The sequence below is a fragment of the Ptychodera flava genome, chromosome 10, assembly GCF_041260155.1.
Source record: "Ptychodera flava strain L36383 chromosome 10, AS_Pfla_20210202, whole genome shotgun sequence".
Lineage (NCBI taxonomy): Eukaryota > Metazoa > Hemichordata > Enteropneusta > Ptychoderidae > Ptychodera > Ptychodera flava.
The window spans coordinates 6909610-6936719 of NC_091937.1; the positions used below are offsets into that span (position 1 = coordinate 6909610).

The 27110-nt window shown below is 35.5% G+C and overlaps 1 protein-coding gene across 3 annotated transcripts in view; it reads left to right on the forward strand.

Annotated features, from left to right (window-relative positions):
- Nucleotides 1-15544, forward strand: part of LOC139141875 (sestrin-1-like) — a 90548-nt gene extending 75004 nt beyond the window's left edge. For all 3 annotated transcript variants that reach the window (XM_070711630.1, XM_070711632.1, XM_070711631.1), the window contains 6 exons: nt 989-1213; nt 6451-6586; nt 7747-7880; nt 9137-9246; nt 10103-10328; nt 11855-15544. In XM_070711630.1, coding sequence (XP_070567731.1) covers nt 989-1213; nt 6451-6586; nt 7747-7880; nt 9137-9246; nt 10103-10328; nt 11855-11941 — 918 coding nt within the window. In that variant the 3' untranslated portion in view covers nt 11942-15544. The remainder of the gene's footprint in view (nt 1-988; nt 1214-6450; nt 6587-7746; nt 7881-9136; nt 9247-10102; nt 10329-11854) is intronic.
- The last annotated feature ends 11566 nt before the right edge of the window (nt 15545-27110 follow it).

Sequence of the window (27110 nt, forward strand, 5' to 3'; positions counted from 1 at the left end):
GTGTCGTTGGTTGAAATGGCTAATGGTAGCTTTGAGGTTTCACAAAATAAGCTGTGATGGCCGAGAATCACATTGCTGCAGGCCATCAAATAAAATTGCCTTCTCTGTGCCAACAGACGAAAGAAAGATTGATGTATTGGAAAAACCCAAGCCATCTGAATTATTAATCAAACATTGAACTGCCCCATTATGATTGGATTTCTGCTCTGTACTTCCCGTTTTTTTTTAATACCCAGGTTAGCAATTCTTCATGGTGTACATAGATCATCTTGATGTCAAAATTATTAATGCAGCCTTTGCAAATGTATATATAAATATTTGTGCAAAAATCCATCAAGAGATATATCAGGAAAGTGATGGATATCCCAAACAAGTCTTGTTCAGAAAGAGTGCGTGTTGCAGTCATGGATGTCGTGAAAGCTGACAGATGTAAACTCTTCATCATCACAGTGGGGACGAAGTCCACTCTTGATGATGGCATGGGTCAGACCTCTATTGTGATGTATAGATGTGTAAGGGTTAAAATGACGTCATAGTCCTGAAATATTGCAAATTGAGTCCATTATCAACTTTATCCACACATCAGCCCATGTTAATTTTATAAAGGATATTATCTACTTTCAGCAGATCTAAACTCCATCCTGTTTTCTTACTGTTTGGTTACTATTAGCTTTTTATTTTCATAAGAAATGACAGTAAACATCCATTATATCTTCTGATACAGGCTGACATTTATTTTCTGTGAATAAGTTATCCTGAAAGGGTTTTTAAGAAAAAAACACCAAATGTATCTTTACTAATCTACAAAGCTACTTTTCAAAGCTGATGTTTTATGATGAATGGATTTTAGCGTGTATCATCAGCACTGTATAAGGGCATGGTGTGATATAAACTATTGTACAATCATTTTCATGTATAAAGAGCCGGAATAGACTGTAAACCAGGAAACAGAAGTGACAGCATACTTCTTATCTGTGTCTTCTTTCAGAAACTGCTTCGAGGGGCTGATAACTGGTCAGTGTCAGAACTGGTGCATGCCATAGCATTGCTCAGCCACTTCCACAGCCTATGCAGCTTTGTCTACGGATGTGGAATTAATCCAGAGGTCGACATGGAGGGAGGGCACACGATAAGGCCGCCTTCCGTCACCGAAACTGCCGACGCGAAAGAAACAAATTGTCAGAATTCTGCTGATGCAAATCATGTCCACCTTGTAAGTAGTTCATACCTCATTTTGCAGTTATTTGGATCCACCCTATTGTTTTCCAGTTATTTGGATTCATCCCATTGTTGTCACAGGGGCGACTCTGCCATTGCTATGGTCAACTTCAAAAGATTTGGAAAGATTTTTTTATACTCAAAAGATGAACAAGAATGAATTGAGAGTTCATTAAAAAACCTGTTTCCATACCAACATGTACAGATATTTACAGTTCTACAAATCTATATAATTATTTAGAATCCTTTACGGTTTACCTCAGCTGTTAGGCACTGCTTCACCCAAAAAGTTGAAAATTGTGTTTAAATGTCCATAGCTGTATTGCATTGAGAAACCAGTATAAAAAGTGTGCTGTCCCTCGTCAGATCTATGTTGTATAATTAACTGCTATCACTCAAAGTATTTTTTGCCTGCATAATATTTCTGACTTGAACAATACTTGAACTTGATGTGAACTGTAAGTGCACACCCCAGGGGTCTCACAAACCCAGGTGTGTGAATTAAAAGCCAGCTGTAAGACTTTGAAAACGACTGCATCAGTCCACATGACAGGATTTTTGTACTCATCAAGGTTGATTGTTGCCATGTAAGTTGAGATGTAAATGATCAGAGACAAGCTTAAAGCAAGCACTAGACTCTAATGTAGTCTTAGGAACTTTGCCAACCAACGTATCGTGAATTAAATTGGTTCACTAGACGTGTTATTGAGTAGAGTGGTGACGCACATACAGAATTCAATTGAATGGATGCACCATAAATTTTGTCAGGAAGAGGCCACTGTCCACGTAATGCTCTGTGTTAACTCTGGATGAACTCGTCATATCATCTGTAAATATAAATTATTCAATATTCATGTTTAAAAACTATCTACTGTTGATTGACCAATCAGAGTGCTCAATTCAGGGTGTTTTATCTACTCGTAAAGCCTTGGTCACCACATTCCAGAAACGAATGACAGCACCGTAGTAAAGTACTGTCCAATCAAAAGTGAACATGTCATATTCTGTAGACATTTGGTACGTTTTAATATTCAAATTTGGTAACACAGCGGAAACCAGCTGCAACACAAAATCTGCTGTGCCCTAGGGCATTTATATAATGTGCCCTAGAGCATTTATAGGATGTTCCATTACATTGGAAGGCTATTTCACAAATAAAAGTTTTAATTCATATCCTAAACATGTTACATTGACAAAGGGGACGGTTGACGTAAACACATTGAAAACGAAAATATATCAGTTAGGGGGGATAGTTTTTAAGTCGGATAAAACCCTCGTACTCGGGCTCTTCTGGTATATAAAGTCCAACCCTACGATAAAATGTCTCGGCCTGCGGCCTCGACATTTTATCGTTGGGTTGGACTTTATATACCAGAAGAGCCCTTGTACTCGGGCTTTATCCTATACTTAGATATGTTAGGCATACAAAACAATAGCGCCAATTAATTTACTGAGTCTGTGAAATAATCACTTATTTATCAAAATATTTAAAGTAAATTAAATCAGAGAGAACAGAGAGAGAGAGAGAATACGTAATGTGAAGTGAATTGAATTTAAACAAAACATATCTTCTTACAAGTATACTTCATCAAGTTAGAGAAATAAATAAATATTTTTGTTTAAACGAATATGATAATACTATCCAACAACATAAATATCAGGAAATTCATGTTAATAAAATATTTCTGTGTGGTGATTGATAGAGATATGAACAGTATTACCTGTGAAATTGTTTATAGAAATGATTACTTGTAAAGAAGCAGGCAAAGGGCATATCTTATGTGTAGTTTACAAGTGACTGAAAACGAGAAGTCTAGTACGTAAAACAAGAGTGTATGAGGAGTTTTTGCTATTTACCACCATGGTTTTTTGTGAACCATTTATAGTGTAAATTTATTCTTTCTGTGTTTTATTGATATAGTCAATCCAAAACCACAACATTAAATAAATTTGAATTCATCATATAAAACTGAAATATAAAATGTCATCTGAGGGTTATTGGAGTCTAATTTCAAAAGGTTTGACTTACTAACAAGCAAGTATGCACTTAAAATCAAATGAAAGACTGAAAACTGCATTGAAAGTTGTTATTTGATAGACAAAGTGGTTCAAAACAATGATTTATGAAGTGAATTAGGCTATCATGAATGCCATTGCGCACTGAAACTTTCTCATATTCATGACTGTATCTATACTTAATAATTTTGTCACTTTATAGCTGTGCTGGACTGGAAAAAACCTTTGATTTATTTTCATTTTAGTATCAATGCAACCAGGAGTTGTATAGCTCTTGAAAAATGTGTCGCTGTGAAATCCCCATAGCTGATTTAATTACTTTCAAAGTAACACATGTAAAATTGTTCAGTAAAAATTACTAAAAGTGTTATAAATTTTTGGTTTTTAAATATTTGATCAGTGGCAAATTGGTTTCCATTCTTTTAGAAGATATTCTTGTACACTGCAGAATGGAAAATGTCAAGTCACAATTGCAAGTGATAAAAGTTGTGAGAATAATGCAAAGTCATCATGATTTAAAAAATTTTTATTGTGTAGATTGTTGTTTCCATAGTGTTCAACAGTTGATTTTTAACAACTCAACTCATTTTTGCACTTAATGAGTGTGCTGCGGGCACAATAAAATAAATAACAGCAATAAAAATCATTTCACCTTTTTCCCAACAATAAATTGCATCACATCAAAATGTTATCAAAGATCTGTCAAAAATCAGTTTGCCAATGTAAAATTATAGTTTTATTAAATACTTGTCATGACAACAATATTCTGTAATATTTAAATGTAGTTGATTAGAACAAAATGTTGCCAAAAAGTTTTACATGAAATAAGTGGAATAACAGGTCACCACACAAACAATTGTCTACGTGAGAAAACAGTCGTCCTGAAGATTGTTAGTCCAATTTTCTGACCCATTTGGTTTTTGTGTTTTATATTTTGCAATAAATATGATTTCAGTTGTAATATTCTGCATGACTTCTCTGCTATGCAGACAAAATTACTTCATAAAAATTGAATTGGAAATCAGCCAAGTGTAGACGCCGCCTGGAATGAAGTATTATACCAGGACAAGTATTTACAATAGAATTCAAAGTTGACGTATCATCATGAGTTGACTGAATGCCAATTGGAACACAGCAAAGAGTGTCAGTGGCCTGTGGAATCGGGGATAAAGTGCACAGTTAGGTCAGCTTATTGACATGTATGTGGGCCACAGTGTCAGCCATTTGTAATATCCAGGTTATTGCAACAGACAGATGAGTGTCATAACACAGTCAGTATAAGAACACCAGTAATTCTAATATTGATATTGAAAAATGAACAGCTGTGTCTTTAATACCGTTGATAGAAACAAAGACTTTATGGAAAAGGATATGAAATGCTGCCATTTACATTGAATAACCATCCGTATTTCACAACATCAAATGAACTTTGGAACAGATTTCAAATTCCCATTCCATGTCTAAATTAAATATATCACCGCTGTGTTTCTCATCATCACAAACTCAACCACAATGTTGTTAGATTAGTTTGGTACAGTGTAGATAAGTATATATTGCGGGATACGAGAGTGAACAAAGAGTGAAAAAAGGTTTAAATTCAAGTTCAGGGACATTTAGGGAAGAAAGTGAAAAAAAATAAGTTAAGACTTGAAGTCCCATGTAATTAAAGTTGGAGGTCTTGTGTACAAACAAGAAACTTGAAAGAAGTTAAAAAACTCACATCTGTTTTGTGGCAGTACAATGCTAGAATGTTCTGCCTACATACAGGATGAAAATTAATGACTGTGTTTATCTGCATGTAAGAAACCTAGCCTTGCCTCATAGTGACGCTTCAGTGATTGGTTCAGTGAAAGTTCAGTACAATTACCTGAAATGTACTTTGCTTCCACCTCTCCCTTGCAGGTGAAAGGTCAACCTCTTGTCACTGCTACATCATTTGAAAGTGTTAAGTATTGTTTTATCAGATGACCTCTGACCGACCCATTTGTCTGCAGCAAAAAATATGACTCACTTCCGCAAAAAATTTCAAAAGGAGTCTTTGATAATCCAAATAATATTTAATAGCCAGTTTTAAAATGAATTTAATATGTACTTTTTACAAAATTGAAATGACTACACACAATGTGTGCAATACTGGTATGTCGTTTTGTAAATCAGCATAATTGGTACCATGGATTAAGAATTGATTGATGATAACATACAGTATGTGATATTTCTATTAGCAATTATGATTTTGAAATCCAGTGCATCAATTCTAAATAATAGCAGTTCACAATATTTCCTTGATAAAGAAAATTACTGTATGTATAATCTGTTCAATGCAATACATATTCATTAAAATGAGATCAATATTGACTGAATAGACCGGTATAACACTCTTCTGTTACCAAAACCAATTTTGGTGTAAGCAGATTGTTATACATTGATCGGTTTAGGTGAAAGAGAGAAAAAAGATGAAAATGATTGCAAAATATTGACAGAAACACAATGTTCAAAGGCCAGACCTTCTGAGGAAGTCGGTGTTCGTAGTTCTTTTCTCTATCAAATGTTTTCATCCACTAGGGAAAAACCATTGACTGGTGTTTGTCTTTTATGAATGTGGAGAGAGAGTTCAATAATGTCCCAGAATGCCTCTGTGCCATTCACATTTACATAGATAGCATTGTCACAGTGGTGTAGGTTTCACTGGCAGCTGGTATTTTGAATACAAAATCTGTAGCTGCATGTACCGGTAGTTGTTAGCTCAAAGATGAAGATTATTGAGAATGATTTCTAGATATTTATAGTCTCCATTGGGCCATATCTTTTCAAAGCTCCCGGTCCCATTTATGACAAAGGAAATCTTATGAAGACAATATGTTGAGTTGCATCATATTTTTGTTAATAAGATAGATATTTTGTGTGGTTTCAACGGAAATGATTTTCCTGATGTCATTCTGCATTCCAACATGAGCAGTAAACATGACATTATGGAAGCCACACATACTGATGGGTATCATAGTATCTTTTCAACATCCAGTTACCGTGGCAATGCTGCTCTCGCAAATTTAATGCTTTATGTTCGTGAATATATGTAAATACATATGCAGCTGTATATATACTTCTATACATGTGTTTACACACACATACTAAGACAGTATATATAATTTTCATTTATTGTGATTTATTGTGCAATTAAGAAGTTCTTGACATATTTGTGTTTTTTCACCATGATAGGACCTTGAAAGTCCCGAGGGTGGAGTTGAAGAGCTGATGCAGAAGATGAAGAAACTAGAGGAGTCGGAAGCAGAGGAACCCACACAAGAAGAAATGGTCAAGAGATTTGAAAGAGTGGAAAAACAGAGTGTAGAATGTAAGTGTTAAATAACCCTGTTTACCTCCAATGTTTGGTACAGTCTGTTCACTATCAGTATACTGATTGGACCTTTGTATTTGCCAAAAGGGGCGGCCATTAAGTGTTATGCCATCATTTCTCTAATTTAGTGCCTCGTTTCAATTTGAATGGACTTGCAAAATTAAAGTGTTTTTCAATTTCCCTCCCACAATAATGAAATGAATATTTTATTGAATTATTTAGTGAGAGGATATTTATATAAATAGTTCTATATAAAGCCAAGACATGCTGATTACTTGTGAAATTATAATCAAGAATTGTGAATTTATGTATGAAATTTCTTTTAGCAACCAATGAGAAACTCTGATCTTTAATTTAATATTCAAGTCATGTACAGCAGATTTCTGACAAGAGAGAAAAAATAACATAATGACGCAGATTGAAAGCACCGTAAAAAAGTATGAAAACAGGAAATGACGGCTAAGGATAAGAATCCTGTTTAAAGATTGCACTGAAAATACAAATTCCCTGGAGATTTCTTGCCCACGCCTTATTCATATTTTCCCATCTCCTGTACATATGAATTTTATAGCTTTTACATGAATTCATGGCGTTGCTAAATAGGCTTACAACATTCTTCAGTCTTTTGATGAATTTTTCCAAAAGTTCCTCAGCTGTGAAAGGAGGCGTCATTATTTACAAAAAGCTAACGTTTAATAAAACATGACAAATCATTAGTTGCATAATTTGTTAATTTTGAGATAAAAACAATCTTTGAGATAAAAGCAATCTGCTGGAAGATGTGAAATATTCTTAATGATATTTTATATGGATCTTGATGATCTGTGATAAAGATAATCATTGATCTCATGGAAACGGAAACTGTATCAGATCTTTCAAATTGAGTCTATTACAACTTTTTACTCAGTCATAAATCTTAATGTTTTTGATATTTTTTGTGTTCATTATATGTAAAAAAGTCAGTGATGTAAAAAATTTACAATTTTAAAAGTGGGTATTTTTATAAGAATCATTTATGACATTAAATGTTTACAGCTATCTTACTAAATGGATAGAGAACCTTAGTACAAATATTTTTATGAGAGGTATGTGATTGCTGTTGTTTTCTTGTGTCCTTTATGATTATAATAATGTTTAATTTTTCATAATTTTCACAGTGTTGCCAGAGTCAGAGGAACATGTCAATCATCTCAAAGCTGATCTTTCCAAATACTTGGATGATCCAGAATTCACGTACCAAGACTTTGCGAAAAGGGGTTTAACGGGGACTATTCCAACATTTAGAGTACAGGTATGTGTGCACCATGTAGATGTAAATATCTTCATTATACTGACTCAGCATAGAGGCTTTGCAGTGTTTCCTCCAGGGCAAGTGCCAGCAGAGTTTGTAATAAAGGAATTTTAATAGTGTGGAATGTTTCCAACAATTCCCTCCTTTACCCCATTTCAACAAATTGACTCTGCTGTTACCGTGGAACACAATAGGACTATTCTAAGTGTTTATTGATCATTGGTATGAATTGAGAAGAGGACTAGTTGGCTCCCTTTCACAGATCATTTACTGTGAGGATTGGGAGACAATTGTACAAAAGCAGAAATGCTGTTGTACCTCACAATCCAGACACATTTTCTTTCTGATGCAACAATTGAGTTGATGTATGGCATAACAGTGGATCAGTGGCACATGCCATGACTAGACTTAGTTGGGAAATATTATAATGAAGTGGAGGCTGGCCCTAGCATGTGTGTATCATGCATTGATCTCATGATCCCATGGCTTGCTACACTGAAAGTGAGATTGAAACTAGCAATGCACAGACATTGGAGTGCACTCAAGCAGCGATTTATGTAATCCACTGTGTTAGAAGTATGTCAGGGGTGTGGGTGCTGATGGGAAATGGACAAGTAAATAACCCTGGGTCTCAGTTTAAAAATAGTAAATTCCATCTTCAAAGGGACACAGCTCTTGCGCAGTGTGTAGCCAAGAGACACATATATGCCTTGCAAAAGGCAAGCTGTTGGGAGTTTTGTTTTGCTTTAGCTTAGTGTAGGTCATGTGTAGCTGTCATTCTGTCTGAAATTCCAAACTCTTTAGTCTGTCCACATCATATAGTAGACAGAAGAGTCAAACCAAATTCTGCTAGTAGTGGGGAATGGTTGAATACAGCTTTTACCACAATCAATCGAAAGATATCTCTTCCAGGTCCATGTATAAATCTATTTCTTTGTGTCTTTGTGATGTGCATATATTGTATAATTATTGTGCTTGATCTGAAACCCCACTGCCTGTAGCGCTTGTCTTGTGGCTGTAGCAGCACCGCCGTCCTGTCCTTGAAAGTCACATACAAGCACCCACACATACATAAAATTCAAAATCTACATTTCATAATTACCCCCAATATCTCCAGTAATTTCCACTAATTGAAATATATTTGTCAAACATGGCACAGCGTTGATGAAGGTTTATTGCCGAGTTAAATAATTCACTAGAGATCTGAATGTGGAGTAGATTGTGTTAATTTTATCATGTGTTTTTTCTGTCTTCAGGATTATTCATGGGAAGACCATGGTTTCTCATTAATGAACAGACTCTACTCAGAAATTGGAACTCTCTTAGATGACAAGTTCAGGGTAGCATACGACCTTACCTATAACACGTAAGTGCTTCTATAAACAAATTCTTTAGTTTAAGCCTAGCATGAACTGTACCCGCAACCAATCCTGCGGATTTCTGGATAAGTTAAAGTAATTAATTTAGCAGTTCACATACTAATTCAGTTAAAAGAAGCCGTGCTGGGTAGGATCATTATATCTACTGTCACCGCAAATTGCATTCATTACATTTAAAGCTGTGACTTCACCTTAAGCATCTTATGGTTAACCCTTTCACCACCATGGTTTGGCCTGGTCCTATTGTTTTCTGTGGAAAAGTTGGACCTCTACACTAGGAAATGGGGTGGAAAACCAGCCTTTGCTCAATTTGTTGTCATCAAAATGTTCTGAAAAGAAATTGAGTTTGACATGCAAGTAAAAAAACCCAATATCATAATTTAAACAACAGCTACTGTCCACAGTACATAAGGTTCCTGAATCAGCTCATAAAAGCCCCAATGTCTGTCATTCAGCACTCTTAAAATATAAATATTTTTGTCCCAGTGAAAGTGTTAGCTTTTCTTAAAGTCGTGATAAAGGTATTATATGTAATAAAATGCATATTTACCATGCATGACAGTATTTCTGTGAAGCTATGGAAACCAGAACTTTTCTATTCCTGTCAGTGTTTGTGTCCCAGTGCTGTTATAACATCATTTGAATTCCTACCCACAGTCATTTCACTTGGGTTTCCCTTGGTACATAAAAGCAATATTTCCAGGGACTTGAAAAATATTCCTGATGTTCCTAAAGCAAGTACACCAATCTCCAAGCCTAGCCAACAATGGCTCATATTGTGAGAAAAACTTAAAGACGGGTATAATTTAGCATTTAACTTGACTTTCATTGATTTGAACACAGAATGGGAATGCAGGTGAATGTTGATACATCAAGTCTAAGGCGAGCTATCTGGAACTACATCCATTGTATGTTTGGCATTCGTCATGACGACTACGACTATGGCGAAGTCAACCACCTCCTGGAGAGAAGCCTTAAAGCATACATCAAGACAGTGGCCTGTTACCCAGAGAGGTGTACAAAGAAGGATTTTGACGGCTTTTGGAGGGGATTCAAACTCTCAGAAAAGGTAAGGACACAGAAATCTATAATATTGATATTTATGTTTTTGGACAAGCTTCTTGGTTGTAAGGCCTCTTCAGTAAGTTAGTGTAAAATATCAATTTAAAAAAACAAAGGTGAAAACATGTAGGCGTGAGAGGGCGCTGTACCTCAAACAAGCTTAGAAGAGTTCAAAGGCGTGGGTCACAGAAATACTTGAGGAGTTATGTCATGATAAGGTCTTGAACAATCTGCTTGATTGATGGCCATGAGGTACAAAGGTAGTTGGTGTCATGTGGAAAGTATGTAGAAGCTCAAAAGCAAGGATGTTGGAGAAAGCTTCGGTGTCAGTTGTAATGGGGAGGGGTACCAGAATTGTTTCAGAAAGTTCTGTCATGCATGAAGATGACATCCTCTGTTGATTACTCATACACACAGGATAAGTTGTACCATTGGCATTATGGATATTTGGCTTTCCTTAGCTGTCGTGATTTTGCCCAACCCTATAACATTCTATGGTGAAGTTTAGTAAGGGGGGTTTAGCATCGAGACTTTGAAATGCAAGTGAAAGGGTATGACTCAGATAGAAGCTGTTTCACATCCTTAAAAAATTTAGACTTTCATTTTTGCAGTGGCCCATGTAATCTTTCTGTTTTGATTCTCACAGAAAGTGACATAATATGAATATGAAGATAAATAAAACCCTATTTTAAATTGTATTTAGTATGCTTAGATATTTTGTGCCAAACAGGCACAAGGGTAGAGGTAGGGGTCATAGATCACTTGAGGTTACATTGTAAAGTGGGCGTTTCTCCTTCAGTGAAAGATTGTTTGCTTCGAAGCATGTGACTCTTGACTTTCTCACCTCAAGAAAGTGTTCACGTGCTGGTGCTTTATTCTAGTGGTGTTTTCATGACCCTGTGTCAGATGGGCCGACAAAACATGTACTATGCCTTGTTTTCCTCCCGCTACCAGACCACAATTTATTGCCAGTGATGTCATTTTGTAGGTCTGTGTCAGGCAAGCTATGTCGCAACAACTTTTTGAATGTAAAAGTTCTATGGAATTTGAAACCCAACAAAGCAGTGATTTGTCTGGCTGAAAATAAATGCAAGTCCTGACATAAGTGTTAACAGACATGGAATGCTGTGTCTCCAGACAAATTTCAAGCAATCTTTCATATTAGTGAAAATCTTTCATAGAGATAAATGCCATTAACGAAGTGATCAGTGGCTCGGTGCCAGAATTGAAAGGGTTTCAGGTGATAATGGTGTACAAGCATAAGTATATCATGGCTGGCACCCAAATTGTCTTAAGTAAAGATATTCTATTTGACGTTAAAAGTTCAAGTCAGCAAAGCTCTTCAAACCCTTTATGTCCTGAGTTGGTTCCACTCTATTTTTTTCTGCTTTGTTGTCAAAAACCTGTTTACAAGTTTTATGGGGGTGAAAGTGTGAAATTGTTAGTTTTATGAGTTTGTTTAACATCCTCTTGTGTTTTTACACAACTGTGTGGCTCGTCATGCTATATCACCCGTTCTTTCACCTCTTGTAGGTACATGTTAATTTGATGGTGCTGGACGCAAGGATGCAAGCTGAACTACTCTACGCGTTAAGGGCAGTCATGAAATACATGACATGAAGCCGCTGATTAAATACACGATCAGAATTCCACTACGACAGCGACCAAGATCAATGAAACACCTTCTGCACCAACTACTGCGAGCTTTCTGATGTGCTGATGGTGATCCAAGACAAAAACAAACACAAACAAGAAAAATAGCCAATAGCCTGCCTTTGTGTACCTACTTGTGAGTTCAACAGCTGACAATAAACAAAAAAACCTGTAAATGCTCGTGATATATTGCAATAATCATCGCCACATATAGGTATTGTATGTGTGCTTCCAAAGACTATAAAGAGAGAGAAAGAGACCGAAATGGCAAGAGATTACGGAAAGAACAAAAACCAAAAAAAATTACCTGTTTGTATTATATGAGTTTTATTGCCTGTTTATTTTATTGTTATATTAAAGTTATTATTATTATTAATGTTGTTTTCTACTTGAAGAGAACACCGACAAGAAACATTTCAGGTGTGATAAAAAATTTGAAAAATGAAAGAAAAAAGCCCAGTGAATGGGATTTGATCTCTTCTGTCACATGGAAATGAAGTAATTTTGTTTTTCTAGTTTACCATTTGCATCCAATGCAGCTGTAGATAGAATGTTAGACACTTTTTAAGACATTACCATTTACCTTGACAAAATACACCATGAAAAACCAATGTAGCATCTGCGGGGACAGACAGCGTAGCAACAGCCTTACTTGTGCAGTGCTCCTGCATGTAAGGAACTGTTAGATTCATACAGTAGAATTAGATATTACAATACTGGTTGTAGGCATAACCATGTAATTAGAAATAAGTTAGCTCTTATAGCTATTAGTTATTCAAGAACTGTACCAGATTCTTCTACTGAATTTTTGGTATTGGACAATGCATGCTAAAGAGAATTTTCAAAATGTATGTACAAACTCTGAATCTAGCAGCTGCCTGCCAATTTTGGTTGGTATTTCCACAGCAAACTCCTTACTGAGGACAGACTTGTTTGATACCATGGTTATATGAGAAAAAAGGGCATTTATGCGTTTATAGGACATAACACCGTTACTTACCCTTCAAACTTAACTGCCATAACATTTTAAAACAAGTGTGTGCTTAGCATTGTTGTCTGGCCCTTGTGTAAGGAGTTTGCTTTCCATATGACGGCTGTCAAATTCACATCACGGGACACTGGGCTACGTAGATTCAGAGTTGATGAGGAAGACCTGGAAAGCAAGTTAAACTTAATAAGACTGAAGTCATATTAGTTCATTTTGATTTCACATGTAGAGATCTGTTACAGTTCCTGATGCTGCCACAACTCTAGAGTAGTCATCAGAAATCAATATTTTTAATGTCACAATTGGTGCTGTGTTTGTTAATTCAAGAAAAAAAAAAAGATTTGATTGTGTCATGGCCATGTACTGAGTTAACAAAGAATACTGAATCCGGTCAGTCTCTTAAAAAAAATTCTTACCTATCATCAACTGAAACATAGTTCTTTCCAGATTTTATCACTTTGAAATAATTTGTGGTGCTCTTGTTCATCCTCTTTGTGATGCAATTCTATATACCCTGCTCACCCCTATACATCAGTGGTACTGTCTGGTAGCTCATAAGGAAAAACTACAGCTGTTTCATTAGAGAAGAAATACAGGGATGTGTGGTCAACATCTAGTTTCTTTGATAACTCAGTCATGGCCTGCAAAAAAATCTGTGAATCCTGCCGTGTTTAAATAATGTATTATTGAAACAAAGTGTTAATCGACCACTAGCATCAGTATTGCCAGTTGAAACAAACTATCTAAAAAAAAACAAGCCCTCTTGAAGACTAAAACATAGAATTAAAGTATTTAAGAATGACAATTATAGTGTTTTTCAGAATTCTTGGATCATGTTGAGTGTTTCCACTCCATTCATTGTAGTTTTACAAGCTTTTGATTGCATGGGAGATGTAAAAAAACTTACTAGGTGCTGTCACGATTGCATAGCTATGCATAGGTCTGTTCATTTGAGAAGTGATATTTACTTGAAATGTAGTGCCCATTTCCTACATGCTGTCCCTATCTTTCATCTTTATTTTACACTGTGATCTTCAACTGAAATCTTTTGCTTTGGTTTTGGTTTGTATGCTCACTTTTTTCAGACTGTACAATATTTTCATGTAAAGAACCAGTATTTCTTTGTTTTTGACCAGTGCTCTTTCCCCCCCATGTTTTTCTATTTTCTGTATGAAGTAGAGCCCGTTATGTTGGTGTTGCATTTTATTTGTTGATGTCAACAAGTTTAAAAATGAATCCAAAATTTACATGTAAATTCCGAGTAAGAGTGTCCGTTGTTCGCCATGATTTGTATACTTAAGATATGTCAACAGTGCCATTACTTCCTTAGATCTCATTCTACAACTAATCACCCAACCTCCCCATGGAAGAGTGGTCTCTTCCATTGACTGTACCATATTTGACAGGGGGTGGAGGGGAAGGTTATGGGTTTGTAGAGCTCAAATCTCAGTGTTGCTCAGTAAGACCGTAGAGTTTCTCACTGCCTCTGTAAGATCTGCTTGACAAAATTCCAAAAAAGGATTGAAAAAAACCAAATAAACAAAAAAAAACTTAAAAAACTACACAACCATAACTTTCTGTATACACTGTACAGTAAAGAAGAAAGTATTAAAAAAAGTATAAAATTTCATGTCTTACTGGAGCATAAAGAATACCAACAAAAAGACATGTTGTTTGGCCAGTAGAAATGAACAAAGAGAAACCTAAATGTTGTGTTCTGCTTATTTGATATACAAATACACCAACATAATATTCAACATCTATAATAGAACTTTATCACAGTTTTCGAATATATTATGAGAAATAGGAAGAGCACATTTCCTGGATTATGTCCGTCATTAACATCATTTTCACTTCCTGGTGTGAAAAAAAATCACAAAAACATAAAACATGATGTAGCAGTTGAGTTTGTGTTGTGGTGCTCTGTTCCTGGAGACAGGATTGTGTGTCATCATGTCTTGCTCAGAGACAACACCTCTGATTATTTATTTGAAAATAATAATATATAACATCAGAAAGTTGATATGTTCATTGCAAAACCTTCAAGAAGAACACGTCAAAAAGCTAGTTTCTGTTGTGAATGCAGCATGCTCTGATTGGCTGATACAGTTGCAACAACTATCAACCAATCATTGGCCAACACTTCAGCTTTTGATGTGGCATATTATGATTGGCTGTTGACATCACCCAATCAGGTGACAGGATTTGCTGCCATGTATGCAAGACCATTTGTCCCTCCAGAAACATGATTTCAACTCTCAAGCCAGGCTTTAGCCATAGAAGACGTATTTTCAAAATGTGTGCTTTTATGTTTTGTGTTCATTGAAACATACCATCTTATTAGAATCCATCACTTGGCATTGAGTTGCTTCAAACATGGTTCAATGTACAGATATTTGGTTTTCTATTTAAGGCATAGAATAAGCAGTCGACAGCTCTACTGTCTTGATATTCTGGCATTCCGTGACAATTGTACAGTTTCAAATTTCCCAAAGATTTGGAGTTGTAAATTAAATTTATTTGTCTGCAAAGCTCATTGGTACAAATAAAAGACTTTCAAAAGAAAGGTTTTGATATTAAAATGTTGAGTTGCTTGAATTTGTCTTGATGATTAGCATAACTTTGAAGTGGTGAAACAGAAAATGCAGTCTTGTCATAGTTTTGCAGTTGGTTTGACTAAATCAACCACTGACAGTGGGTGGACTTTGTCACTTCTCAATTACAAATAGCAGTTTGACTCTCATTGCTGTCACAGACAGTAGAGTTCTCTGCTTTGCTGTCTATGTTGCAGTGAGGATGAAAAGACAACAGCTGATGAACAAAAGGATTCATGTGAAGGTGGTTACCTACCTATCGGTGAACAACTCAATTGTCCGGAAAAAGATATTGACCCTTTCACCAATATGGTTTAGCCCAAACCCATTGTTTCAATGGTGATTGTGGACTTGTTTATTGGGAATTGGGGTGACCAGGTTAGAGCTCTCCACTCATAAGAGAAATTCAGATGCAAAGAATACCTGTACATTGAACCATTGAATTACAAGACTGCCTAGTGTGTGTGTTCTCAGTGTGCCATGGATTAGTTAGTGTCTGCTCTGATATAGATTTCGAAAAGTTTCATCTCCAAATACGGCAGCAACATCTCTTAGCAATGTTGTAATTTTTACAAGGTGATATTTTTGCTGATGTAGCATTTTCTCCTTTCATCGAGATTTTGGTTTTTGTAACGGCAGTAATATTGGTCTGCCCACCCCTGTGATATGAGTGGGTCGATCCATAGCTCAATTGCAACTGAGAATGAACCGCTTTTGGAAAGGAGTTGGAAGGTATTGGGCATATTGAAATAAAACATTTCAACTGAATTTGAACAGGCATCAGCTTTCGTTTATGCATGTGAAGTCAATCCCTTTCTCTCCTCCATTACTTCACCCCCACCCCCCCCCCCCCAGCAGCCCTTAGATGAATTATTTATGAAAAAATTATCACATCTTTGTAAACTGGACAGTAGAGATACAGCTAGGTCTGATACACCACCCATTGCAATCTGTAACAGAACACTGAATTCCTTGTTGAGAAATATTGTGTTCTGTGTGTCTCATAATCCAAGGGATGTCTTATAAAACTTCTAGAATGAACACTGGCACAAAAGCTCATCTTCTTTGAAGGAACAATAGCTGTAATTTTGCATAATATTTGCATAATATTTGCATTAATTTTGTCCTTGAAAAACTGGCAAATGTGCACAGCAAGCGATAGTATTGCTGACTACAATACAGACATCAATCATATGATTTGGCATCACACATACATACATACAGGATATGTTGACAGGATGAATCACTAGGCATTTTAACATGACTTAAAGGGAAGTAGAATGAGAAACTGTCTAATACAAAGAGAATAAAAATGATGGAAAATACATCAAAAGTTACAGCTAATGGTGTTTACATGAAGATAGTTATTATGTATAGAAGATGTATATTTTGTGTCACAGTTTTGCAACATGAATATTAACTGTCAAAGAAGTTCCAGATTAATGGAAATGTGAAGGTCACCGATTCATTGAACACAAAAAGGATACTATTATATGAACAGTGAGCAAATATACAAAGTTGACATTTTTGTCTTCTTTTATAACCCCTTATAAACAATTCATTGGGAGTACAAGTCTAGCTGAAAAGTTAGTAATGTTTTGAAGAGTGATAAACAAACGGAATTGATAGCCAACAATGAGCTTATTCTTGTTTTTCCAAAGGTTGATGTTTAAATGTTGGGCTGCAATTTCAACTGAATACTCTAAAATGCAGACATGCACATTGTTTCCAACACACTAAAGGTTGCATGTCATTATTCATAGTATGTGATGCCATTTACTTTATTACCTTTGAACATAGACAGATTTCTTCCCCCCTCCACTGTCTATGCTTTGAATTGTCGTAACTTTCATTTGCTATGGTGCTTTGCCACATGCATCCTGCAAAATTAAAGTAACAGCAAATCACAGTACTTTAACGGGAAACAGTCGTCGGAACTGCGCCTGTGCAAGTTTCTTGTTCACAAACAATGTATTTCGTGCATGATATCTAGATGCACCTCATCATCATAGCTGCAACATTTAAATTATACAATGTAGATTATGACAGACATGTTTTAACTTTCATCAATCACCTTGGATACAGTGTTTACATTGGTCATACGGGTCCCATGTGACCTTTGAGGGCAGTTCTGATGACTGTATCCCTGTGAACAAAGACTTTCGGCAACAAAGATAATTTTGTTGGTTGGTCCTTGAAATGTGATTTCCATTTTGTTGTTTTTTACCTTCATCCATACCCAATATACTCCAAATCTCTTCCACAGAGTGACAATGGCTTATCAGTAAATCTGAAAATTCAAACTTTTAAAAGAAGTTATGACTTTTTCCTGTGATAACAGACAAAGACACGCTTGATGGTTATTTTTAATTGACACAGAGAGTGTTATTTATCTGCCGATTGCATCATATTCAGTCATCCACCACAAGTATTACTTTCTTTGGTTCCCCTCAGTGAATGTATGACAAAACCTCTGATAATGTAACAACAATGTAACAACTACTAATTTTGAAGACAATGAAAATTGATGGGTGGTGCGTCAAGTACCAGATTGTAACATAATATTTCATGCAAAACTAAAATAAGCGAAATTGCCAAGTGGTGGATCTGTCCTTATTCAGACAATTTACAGTCAACTATATTATGCTTTCAAATAAAAGAGCAGTTTCACACAGGATTGTCACTTCAGAGTCTGCTATTAAGTTCATGTTCGTTTGACACAGCAGTGATGGAAGGACATAACAAAATTGCTGCACCCCGTAAACAACTGTGCACTGACTTTCTGTACAGTAATTGGACTGATAGCAAGAATATTTCATGTTTCAATTAAAGAAATGAGTATTGTACTATCAATCTGTTATCAAAAAATCTGAATTCTGACTGTTTTAGTGAATTGTGCCTTGGATATTGACACCATGTACCAGATATTGAAATGTTCTGTCATAGTTTTTGCAATGGTGTCTATACACTGTCAACATTGTATTTAACCAGAGCTGTATCAAGATTGCACTTAAGATAAATAAAACAGCAGCTTGCAGCCTAGCTGTGGTTTTTCAATGCCTACATGTGGTCACTCTGTCAGTTGTAGTGTGGCTGTGTTATGCGTCACATGGCATATCTTCAGATTTGCTGTTTCAGGATAGCTAGCTTATGAAGTGTTAAGGTAGAATGCCCCTCGGGAACAGAAATAAGAGCTTTCACATTTTATAAATTTTCTTCTGATCTACCACTTGTGAGGGGTCATTTAATGCTCTTGATGAAAGAAAAATTTTTACCGCCTTAGTTTTTTGAAAATAAAAAGTTTTATTTTTCCCCATAGAGTTAACACAGGGATGGCGGCCATTTTGAATTTCAAATATCAGGAAATCTTAGCTAATTTGTCTCTTTATTACCAAAGTTCGTACAGTGACCCCTGATTTTTATTCTTAATTTGGTAAGAGAATGGTCGAAAGTTTCATTAAGGAAAGTATGAGCAAACGTTTAAGTCTTTCAATTTCGAGGCGCATACTACCTTAAACAAGGCTGTTTTCAATCAATGGGTATGCCATGGACATCTATATAAACCTGTGTGAATGGACCAATTTCAACAAGAAGCAAAATGCTTTTGAAACATCTTGTTTTGTGATGAACATGTTCAACTCTCAAAGTTAATGTACATGGAAATGTTTGTTGACCTGTCTTTTTTCCGTTACACCAATCCTTCATTTCAAGAGTACATCTCTTAAATTCACATGAAATGTTCGTTTGAATAGTATACTACTATGCAGAAGCACTATGCAGAAGCTTAAACTTGTCATTTACGGTAATCTTTGCTCTATTAGATATTAAATGATAAAGCTTCATCCAGAACTTTAATAAAACCTCAATAGAAGCAAGCTTATACACTTCAGCGCTCTCAAACATAGCGCCCTCTATACACCCACCAAGAGAAAGTTTTGTTTTCAATGTATCCCCGTGCGGTAAACGTTCGCATTCTGTGAATGATGTCACCTGGATACAGGGACTGTGCCTGGACAAGTGTCAGAAAGTGTTAGATTCTATCCCCTTATTCCACCATATATGGCATTTGTTGCCATGGTGACTAATACTCCTGACGCTGCTTATGAATTTAGTGATGGCATTCTGTAGGAATGGTGGCACAATAAGGATATACGGAACTTTCTTGAAAAAATTCCGTCATAGTCTTCACGTATTTATTCGACTGAACTATTTTCTCATGTTTAGACATTTTCTGTTCACACCTTTAACATTGTAATTGTCAGAGTACAATCACTTTTACAATAATAACAGTATTAGGCAGTTATCGTCTCTGTCTGCGACAACCATCTTCATCACAACATTGTAACTGTCAGCTTGTCAGTTACAAGCTTGTGGGGCGATTCAATCCATCTTCCGTTCTGTCTACATGTCGAATCGTTAGCAAAACTAAATTATGGTATTTAGGAAAGCTGGTGGGTTGAGAAATTATGAGAAGTGGTTCTATAACGGTGAAAAATTATTAGTTGTTATGTGTTTTAGTTATCTCGGTATCACTTTTTCGTCCAGTGAATTTTGGTATATGGCACGGAAAGTTATAGCTGATCATGCAGGTAAATCAATGTTTGCTTTGAAGAAGACCTTGTCTAGGTTCGATACACTTGATGTAAAGATTTCAATGAAGATTTTTGATTGTAAAATTTTGCCGATTTTAATGTATGGAAGTGAAATATGGGGCTTCCACATGGCAGAGAATGTTGAAAGAGTTTATCGGAAATTTTGCAAGTATGTGTTGGGTTTCTATAAAAATGTATCAAACCCATTTATTTATGGTGAACTTGGTAGAATACCTTTACACTGTTTGAGATACGAGCGAATTGTTAAGTGGGCCTATTGGCTCAAAATTTTCAAAAATGAGCAACAGTCGCTTTGTGTATGAATGTTATAAATATCAATACAAAGAAGCCGAAAATAGTCATAAATGTTGGGCTTTGAAAAACATTTTTGTTCTCTTATGGTTTTGGCTTTGTGTGGTTTAATCAAGGCGTAGAAGATGAATCTTCATTTATGAGTATTTTTAAGCAGAGAATTCGTGATAATTTTATACAGTCATGGAATTCTGATATGTCAAGGTACACAAAGCTAGATAACTACTGCGCAATTATTACCCCACAAGTATTGAGGACAGCAAACTGAGATCAGCATTGTGTCGTTTGAGATCCTCAACACATCAGTTGAGGATAGAAATTGATCGTTCAAAAGTTATTCCACGTGAAAATCGAAAGTGTGTTTACTGTGAATATGACGCAGTGGAAGATGCATATCATTTTTGTCCAGTTTGCCCGTTTTATAATGGTCTACGAGAAAAGTGTTTACCAAGGTACTTTTATCAAGATTGTGATTATCAGAAATTTGTAATGCTAATGCAGTCGGAGTCTGGAACCATAGAGTATTTTGCCAAATTTGTACTTTTTGCTTTCAATCGTAGAGGGAGACGTAAAAATGAGTTAGAGAAGTAATTGCTTTTGTTAAATTATATTAGTGATTGTATCTTTTTTGTACTCCTCATGTGTCCAGTTGCAAATTTTTGTATTTTGTATTGTATTATAGGCCAGAGGCCAAAGTACTGAAATACAATAATAAAAATAAAAAATGTCGTTATGAACCTTCCACTGCTGTCAAATTTCTGAATACGACCAAATCAATCACTGACGTACAAACACGTATCTGCCAGTGTCGATCTATATTCCACTTGGTCCATACAGGTGACCATTTCCATCCCAGGGATTCAGACTTTGTACAGGAATTGATCATCCTGTGTTGAGTACCTGGATAGGATGATTCCCACGGTCTGCTACAAATAACAGTATCCCTTGTTTATCATGTACTATCATGCATGGTGCTTTGAATTCACCATTCTCGTCACCATACTTTCCAACTGATTTGATGTACTGGCCATACCTGTGTACTTCCTTATAAAGTGTTTTATGTTGTCAATTTCAGCTCCAATCCCACATCCCACATAAACAGCGCCATATATAGGGAAAATGCCTCTTGGACATTTTGCCCGAAGCAATGATGACTTCCCCATCCTTATCACTTACAACTACTTGTTCGTTGTTCAGATCAGTCATGAAGTATCTATCATCAGATACATCAGTTGGAAGAAAGATCTGTTCGAACTGAATATATTTAAAAGTTTTTTTTCCAATTTCCTTCAAGGTCAATAACCTGATTCTGTTGTGACTCCCAGTTACATCTCAATGTTTGTTGATTCCTAATCCAGATGAGGTCTAAAACTCCCCGTTACTTCCTTTCCATTCTAGTGCTTTCACCAATCCTTTGTTGACAGGGAATTAAAAAGAATCCATCTCTGGGAAGTCATTAGAAGTGCATGTAACCTCCACAAATGTAATAATCTCCATAAATGTAATATCAACCATAATTGTAATAAAGTGCACCCATAAATGTAACAAAAATCAACCATAAATGTAATAAAAACACCAACCACAATTGTAATAAATGGTAACCATAAATGTAATAAAAAAATCACCCATAAATGTAATACTTGTCAACCATAAATGTAATAAATCTATTTTGTCGTTGCAATTAGGAATTAGCCCTTAAATATTTATCTTTGTAATAAGGAAAGCAACTCCACACATTATTCATATCTTAATTGTTTGCGTTTAGTGTGTTTTGTAAATCTGAAAGTGTACTTTACGTTTTCCTATTTTGGTACAAAACTGATTGGCCATGGCGAGACACAGCTGTAATCTGAACGTCAGTGCAGTCTCTACTCCACAGTGGAGGAGACTGTATAACACTACGATCCTTTAACGCCTTTTTATCGAAATTTGCCGTACTTTCTTAATCAGTCGCCTCAAATTCATCTTATGTGGATAAATTGTGTGGAATAATCGATAGATTTTCTGTATTCCTATGTTGTCCCACTTGATGTTTGTTCCTTCACTGGGGATGTTAGGATGTCTAATTTTGTTCTACTGTGTTCAAGGTAGTGTTCGTATTGTTTTTACTAGATTTAAACATGGATACATGTTCTCGTCAACATGTTTTGTGTCGTAAGTTTCTGTCATAAGGTTGCATATTTCTCTGTTATTTGCTCTGAGTCATCTGTCATAAACTTTGTGTGGTATCACTGGTTGACGAGTTATTTTGACGCTTCCTTATTATGTAATTATCAGTGTCTAGAACTGCTGTTCCACTTCCATTATCTAACGGTTTGATCAGTACCTCGCCGTTTTCTGATAGTATTCTCAAAGTATTCTATTCTGTGTTTCGGAAAGAAAACCTAGTTTCAGGAAAGTATGCAATAACATTACACTAGTCTTATTAAAGTTATTATTTACTCAGGGCATTGATAAACAAATGATCACATATGCAAGTTCAAGTTTATTACATTTATGGTTGAGTTTTATTACATTTATGGTTAATTTGTTTATTACATTTGTGGTTGCGGGTTGTTACATTAATGGTTGACTATTTTATTACATTGTGGTTGATTTTATTACAATTGTGGTTGATATTACATTTGTGGAGATTATTACATTTATGGAGGTTACAGGGCAGAAGCCACCTCATCATGTTTTGTATCAGGTTCAGTATCTATGGAAACCGGCTCCGTAAGTTTTGCCATAACATTTAGACCTTTAGAAACAAGTTGAGCTGCATTTCCATGATTCAACAATGCTTCAGTATGACTACAAGTGCCGATAAGATTTTCATATTTCATCTGACGGTCACTGATGTTACTTTGAAATTCAAAACCTTCGATCTGCAGACTACAACTGGTGTGTAACTGATTTATCAACTTACTTTCTTCTTTCTCTATCATTTTGATGAGGGCCGGCGTCTTTCTGTTTTGTGACTTTCTGTTTGTTCAAGATACTGTTCTGTCACTTTCTTACATGCATGCTTGTCTACTGCTTTTCTTTGGTCCACTTATCTTACCTTCATTTTCACATTCTCAACCAACACTGACAACTTCTTGTTGTATTCATCTCTCACACTCCTCGAAGATATCGATGGCTATGTACAGGAAGTACCGTAATCAATCAGAATACATTAAATATAGAAAGGAATCGTACACGTATCACAGTAGAATTTCACCTCATTCTGAGGATGGATGTTGCAGTTTTGAAATGTTATTACAGTCGCTCTCCTATTCGGTCCAGTTTTATATATTTTCTACTGTCAACACCTCATGTGTAGAAGTATGTTTCATTTTCCTATGGAGTCTTCAAATGCACACATCACACGATACTGCTCACAATGCACATAAAACGCTGAAGCTTTATTTTCTTCACAAAACTCACATTTCTTTCACTTTGACCAGCGGCCTCTTCTATTCTTTTCTAACTTCACGAAGACATTGTTATCAAGACCTGCAACGCGGTCTTCAGCAAGCTTTACTAGCGTCTGACATAAATAGGGCAGTTCCATCTACGAATTATTCCTGGTCCAGCACTTTTTCCAGACACAATTTACAGAAGGAATGATGGCAAGGCAGGATTTTTGGATTCATATACTGTCAGAGACATAGACCAAGTCAGAAAATATCTTCATCGGTATCACCCAGAATTTCTTCTGGTATTGCAAGTGCAGGGGTCTCTATAATGTGACCTTTGGTCGGATTAGGAGACTATACGACTGTATATGATATTATGACTGAAGTGAAGTATATTTTATATTGTATATGCGATGTATATTTTACAGATCCTTGCAAATCTGGAAACAATACATTGTCCAAAATGTGAGGAAGACACGAATAATTTGCTTAAATCCATTCTGCTGTAGCCTGCACGGAAACAGAACAACAGAGGATTGATCTTTGGTCTAAGTTGATTAACCACACAAGTGTGCAATTTACAGTTTTCTTTATGATCTCAGTGATGAATATTTTGTTTCAGCAATGAAACGAATATTTCATTAACAATTTCATCTCTGAGGATAGTACGTTTCTCGTAAAAACTTCCCTGGAATTTTTTCAGACAATATTTTTGCGTTAATTAATTACATTTTTCTCTCTGATGTAACTGTTATGACTCTTAAAATGTAAATATGTATGTTGCTGTGACTCTTCTTTGCAAAGGAGGAAATAAAGAAACAACAACAACAACAACAACAACAACAACAACAACAACAACAACAACAACTCCATACATGGTCATGTCGCATGATGTTTATGATACGCTATTCGAAATAAACAGTTTCATGACCCGACTTACCTTGATGACCCCACCTACATGTATACAGTCATGGGCATTTTAATCCTGGTCTTAGAACCTTGAAGGCTAAATACAAATCTGAAAACTCTCGAAATGATCACACACTGAACGGACGGTGGAAGTTTTCATGCTGGACTTTGTCAAAAATTGCTGTTTTTAGCTACTATAGACTATAGCTATAGAGCTATTGGGATGGGTATCCGTCCGGCGTCCGTCGTCAGTCTGTATGTATGTATGTATGTATGTATGTATGTATGTATGTATGTATGTATGTATGTATGTATGTATGTATGTATGTATGTATGTCCGTTTGTGAGGCGTCCGTCCACTCAAATATCTTGAGAACCGCAGTACTTACTGATTTGATATTTGTTGTGTAGATGAAAAATATGATTTTGAGAAACTGTTTTTTTTTTTATTTTTTGATATTGTTGAAAATAGGCAAATTAATGCCAAAAAAGGTGTTTTTGGTAAAAAATCTTCTTCTTCATAACCGCTGGTCAGACAGCTTTGTTATTTGGTATACAGGTCCCTAGGGATAACCCAACTTAGATTTGTTCAAATTGTGATGAAATATGCAAATGTGTATTTTTAAGGAATTTTTTTGTCATTTTTGGTCAAAGTTTGACTTACATTGTATGTAATTCTTGTACTGTAAAAACCATATCAATTCACCCAGAAAAAAATAATTAATATGTTTTTAAATAATTGAATTAATTAGGAAATCATCAAAGCCAAAATAATTTTGGTGTGGAATTATCAGAAAGTTAAACTTTTTTTTGACAGTTCATAGTGAATTGAGGATTTAAACATGTAAGGCAAGTTTCCTGAATCCCAACTTTGATATTCTGAACCACCATTTATGTTATCTAAAGAAATTGCTCATAATAGTTTGTCATGATAGGGTGGTCAAACAAATAGAGATAGAGAAAGTTCTAATTTCCATTTCATGGTTGACTTGGTAAGGATAAAATAAGATTACTTTTGAGCAAAAAAATAGAGTGGTCAATAAAAGAGTGGTCAAAGTGATAGGGTTTTTATGGTAAAGCTGGGCTGTAAGATTCCTCATGTGCTATTTATAGCAATTATGCAATCTGTGTAAACAGTGCAATGAAAGTGTAACATGATTCCTTATAATGCTTTTGATGACCTTGAACTTCTTAAGTTTCAAACATTTGTCTCTTAGTGTGCTTTCTCTGAGTACGTACAGTCTCAACTTATTCAACAGAACTTACTTACAATGTTAATTTGAAAGTTAAAATGTGCTTGGTTAATAGGATGAAATACTGATATTAAAAGATAACCAGCTCAAGATTCTTTATAACCTGACAGATATGCTGTTTTTTTATGACGTAAATCTTGATTTAAGCAAGTCTCAGTCTTGTTTACTTTAATTAGAATGTAATTAACTCTCGTTTATTTGCTATTGTAGACTAATATAGTCTGATGAAATATGCAAATCTGTATTTTTAAGGAATTTTTTTTCCATTTTTAGTCAGGCCATCCTGAAATGAGCTATCAAAGATATCCACCTTCATCAATACATGTGTCACAAAAGGTTATTCTCTACATAACATAGCAGAGCTCTGTCAACTGTTGAGTCGCTTGTTTTTTTCAAAATGACTGGTCAGACAGCTTTAATATTTGGTTTACATGTCCCTAGGATGACCTTAGTGAGATGATTTCATACAGTCAAAACTACTTAATTTTGTATCCATGTCGATAGTAGCTTCAGGACTTTGGCCCTATGTTTTAATATTTGTAATATATCTTAACTTTTTAAACGCATAATTATTGGTTTTGGTCTTCTGTAAATCATTATGAAATAAACGATGGAATTGGTGTATTGTAACCTATGAATCAAATGGAAGGGTGTTACAGGATGATGAACTTGATGTTGTTTCCTAAATCCGCAAAATATAAAAAAAATTTCATTGTTTCTCACCACAGGTTTACGTGGTATATTTCAACGAAATTAACATCTTATTCCAACCTCAGATCTACACTTAATGAGTATAATGGCCATAAGGCAAGACTGGTCTTGTCTCTGTGCACTTTAGCGGACACTAAATCTGTCAGGTAATGTTTGTTGTCCTTTGGCCATTTGTATTTCATCTTGTAATTCCTATACTTCCTAGGGTTTGTAGTGGAGACTCACCTGGATATTTCGTGTCTCAGAAAGCATCTGTTTAAGGTGGCGTTGCACATATCGCAGCGTATTGGCTCAAATAACGTTTCTGCAAAGATTCATTAATTTTTTATTATTTGTAGGTTTAACCCAAGATTAAAATACTTGTCAGTTTCACCTTTTAACAGGACAACATAAATGG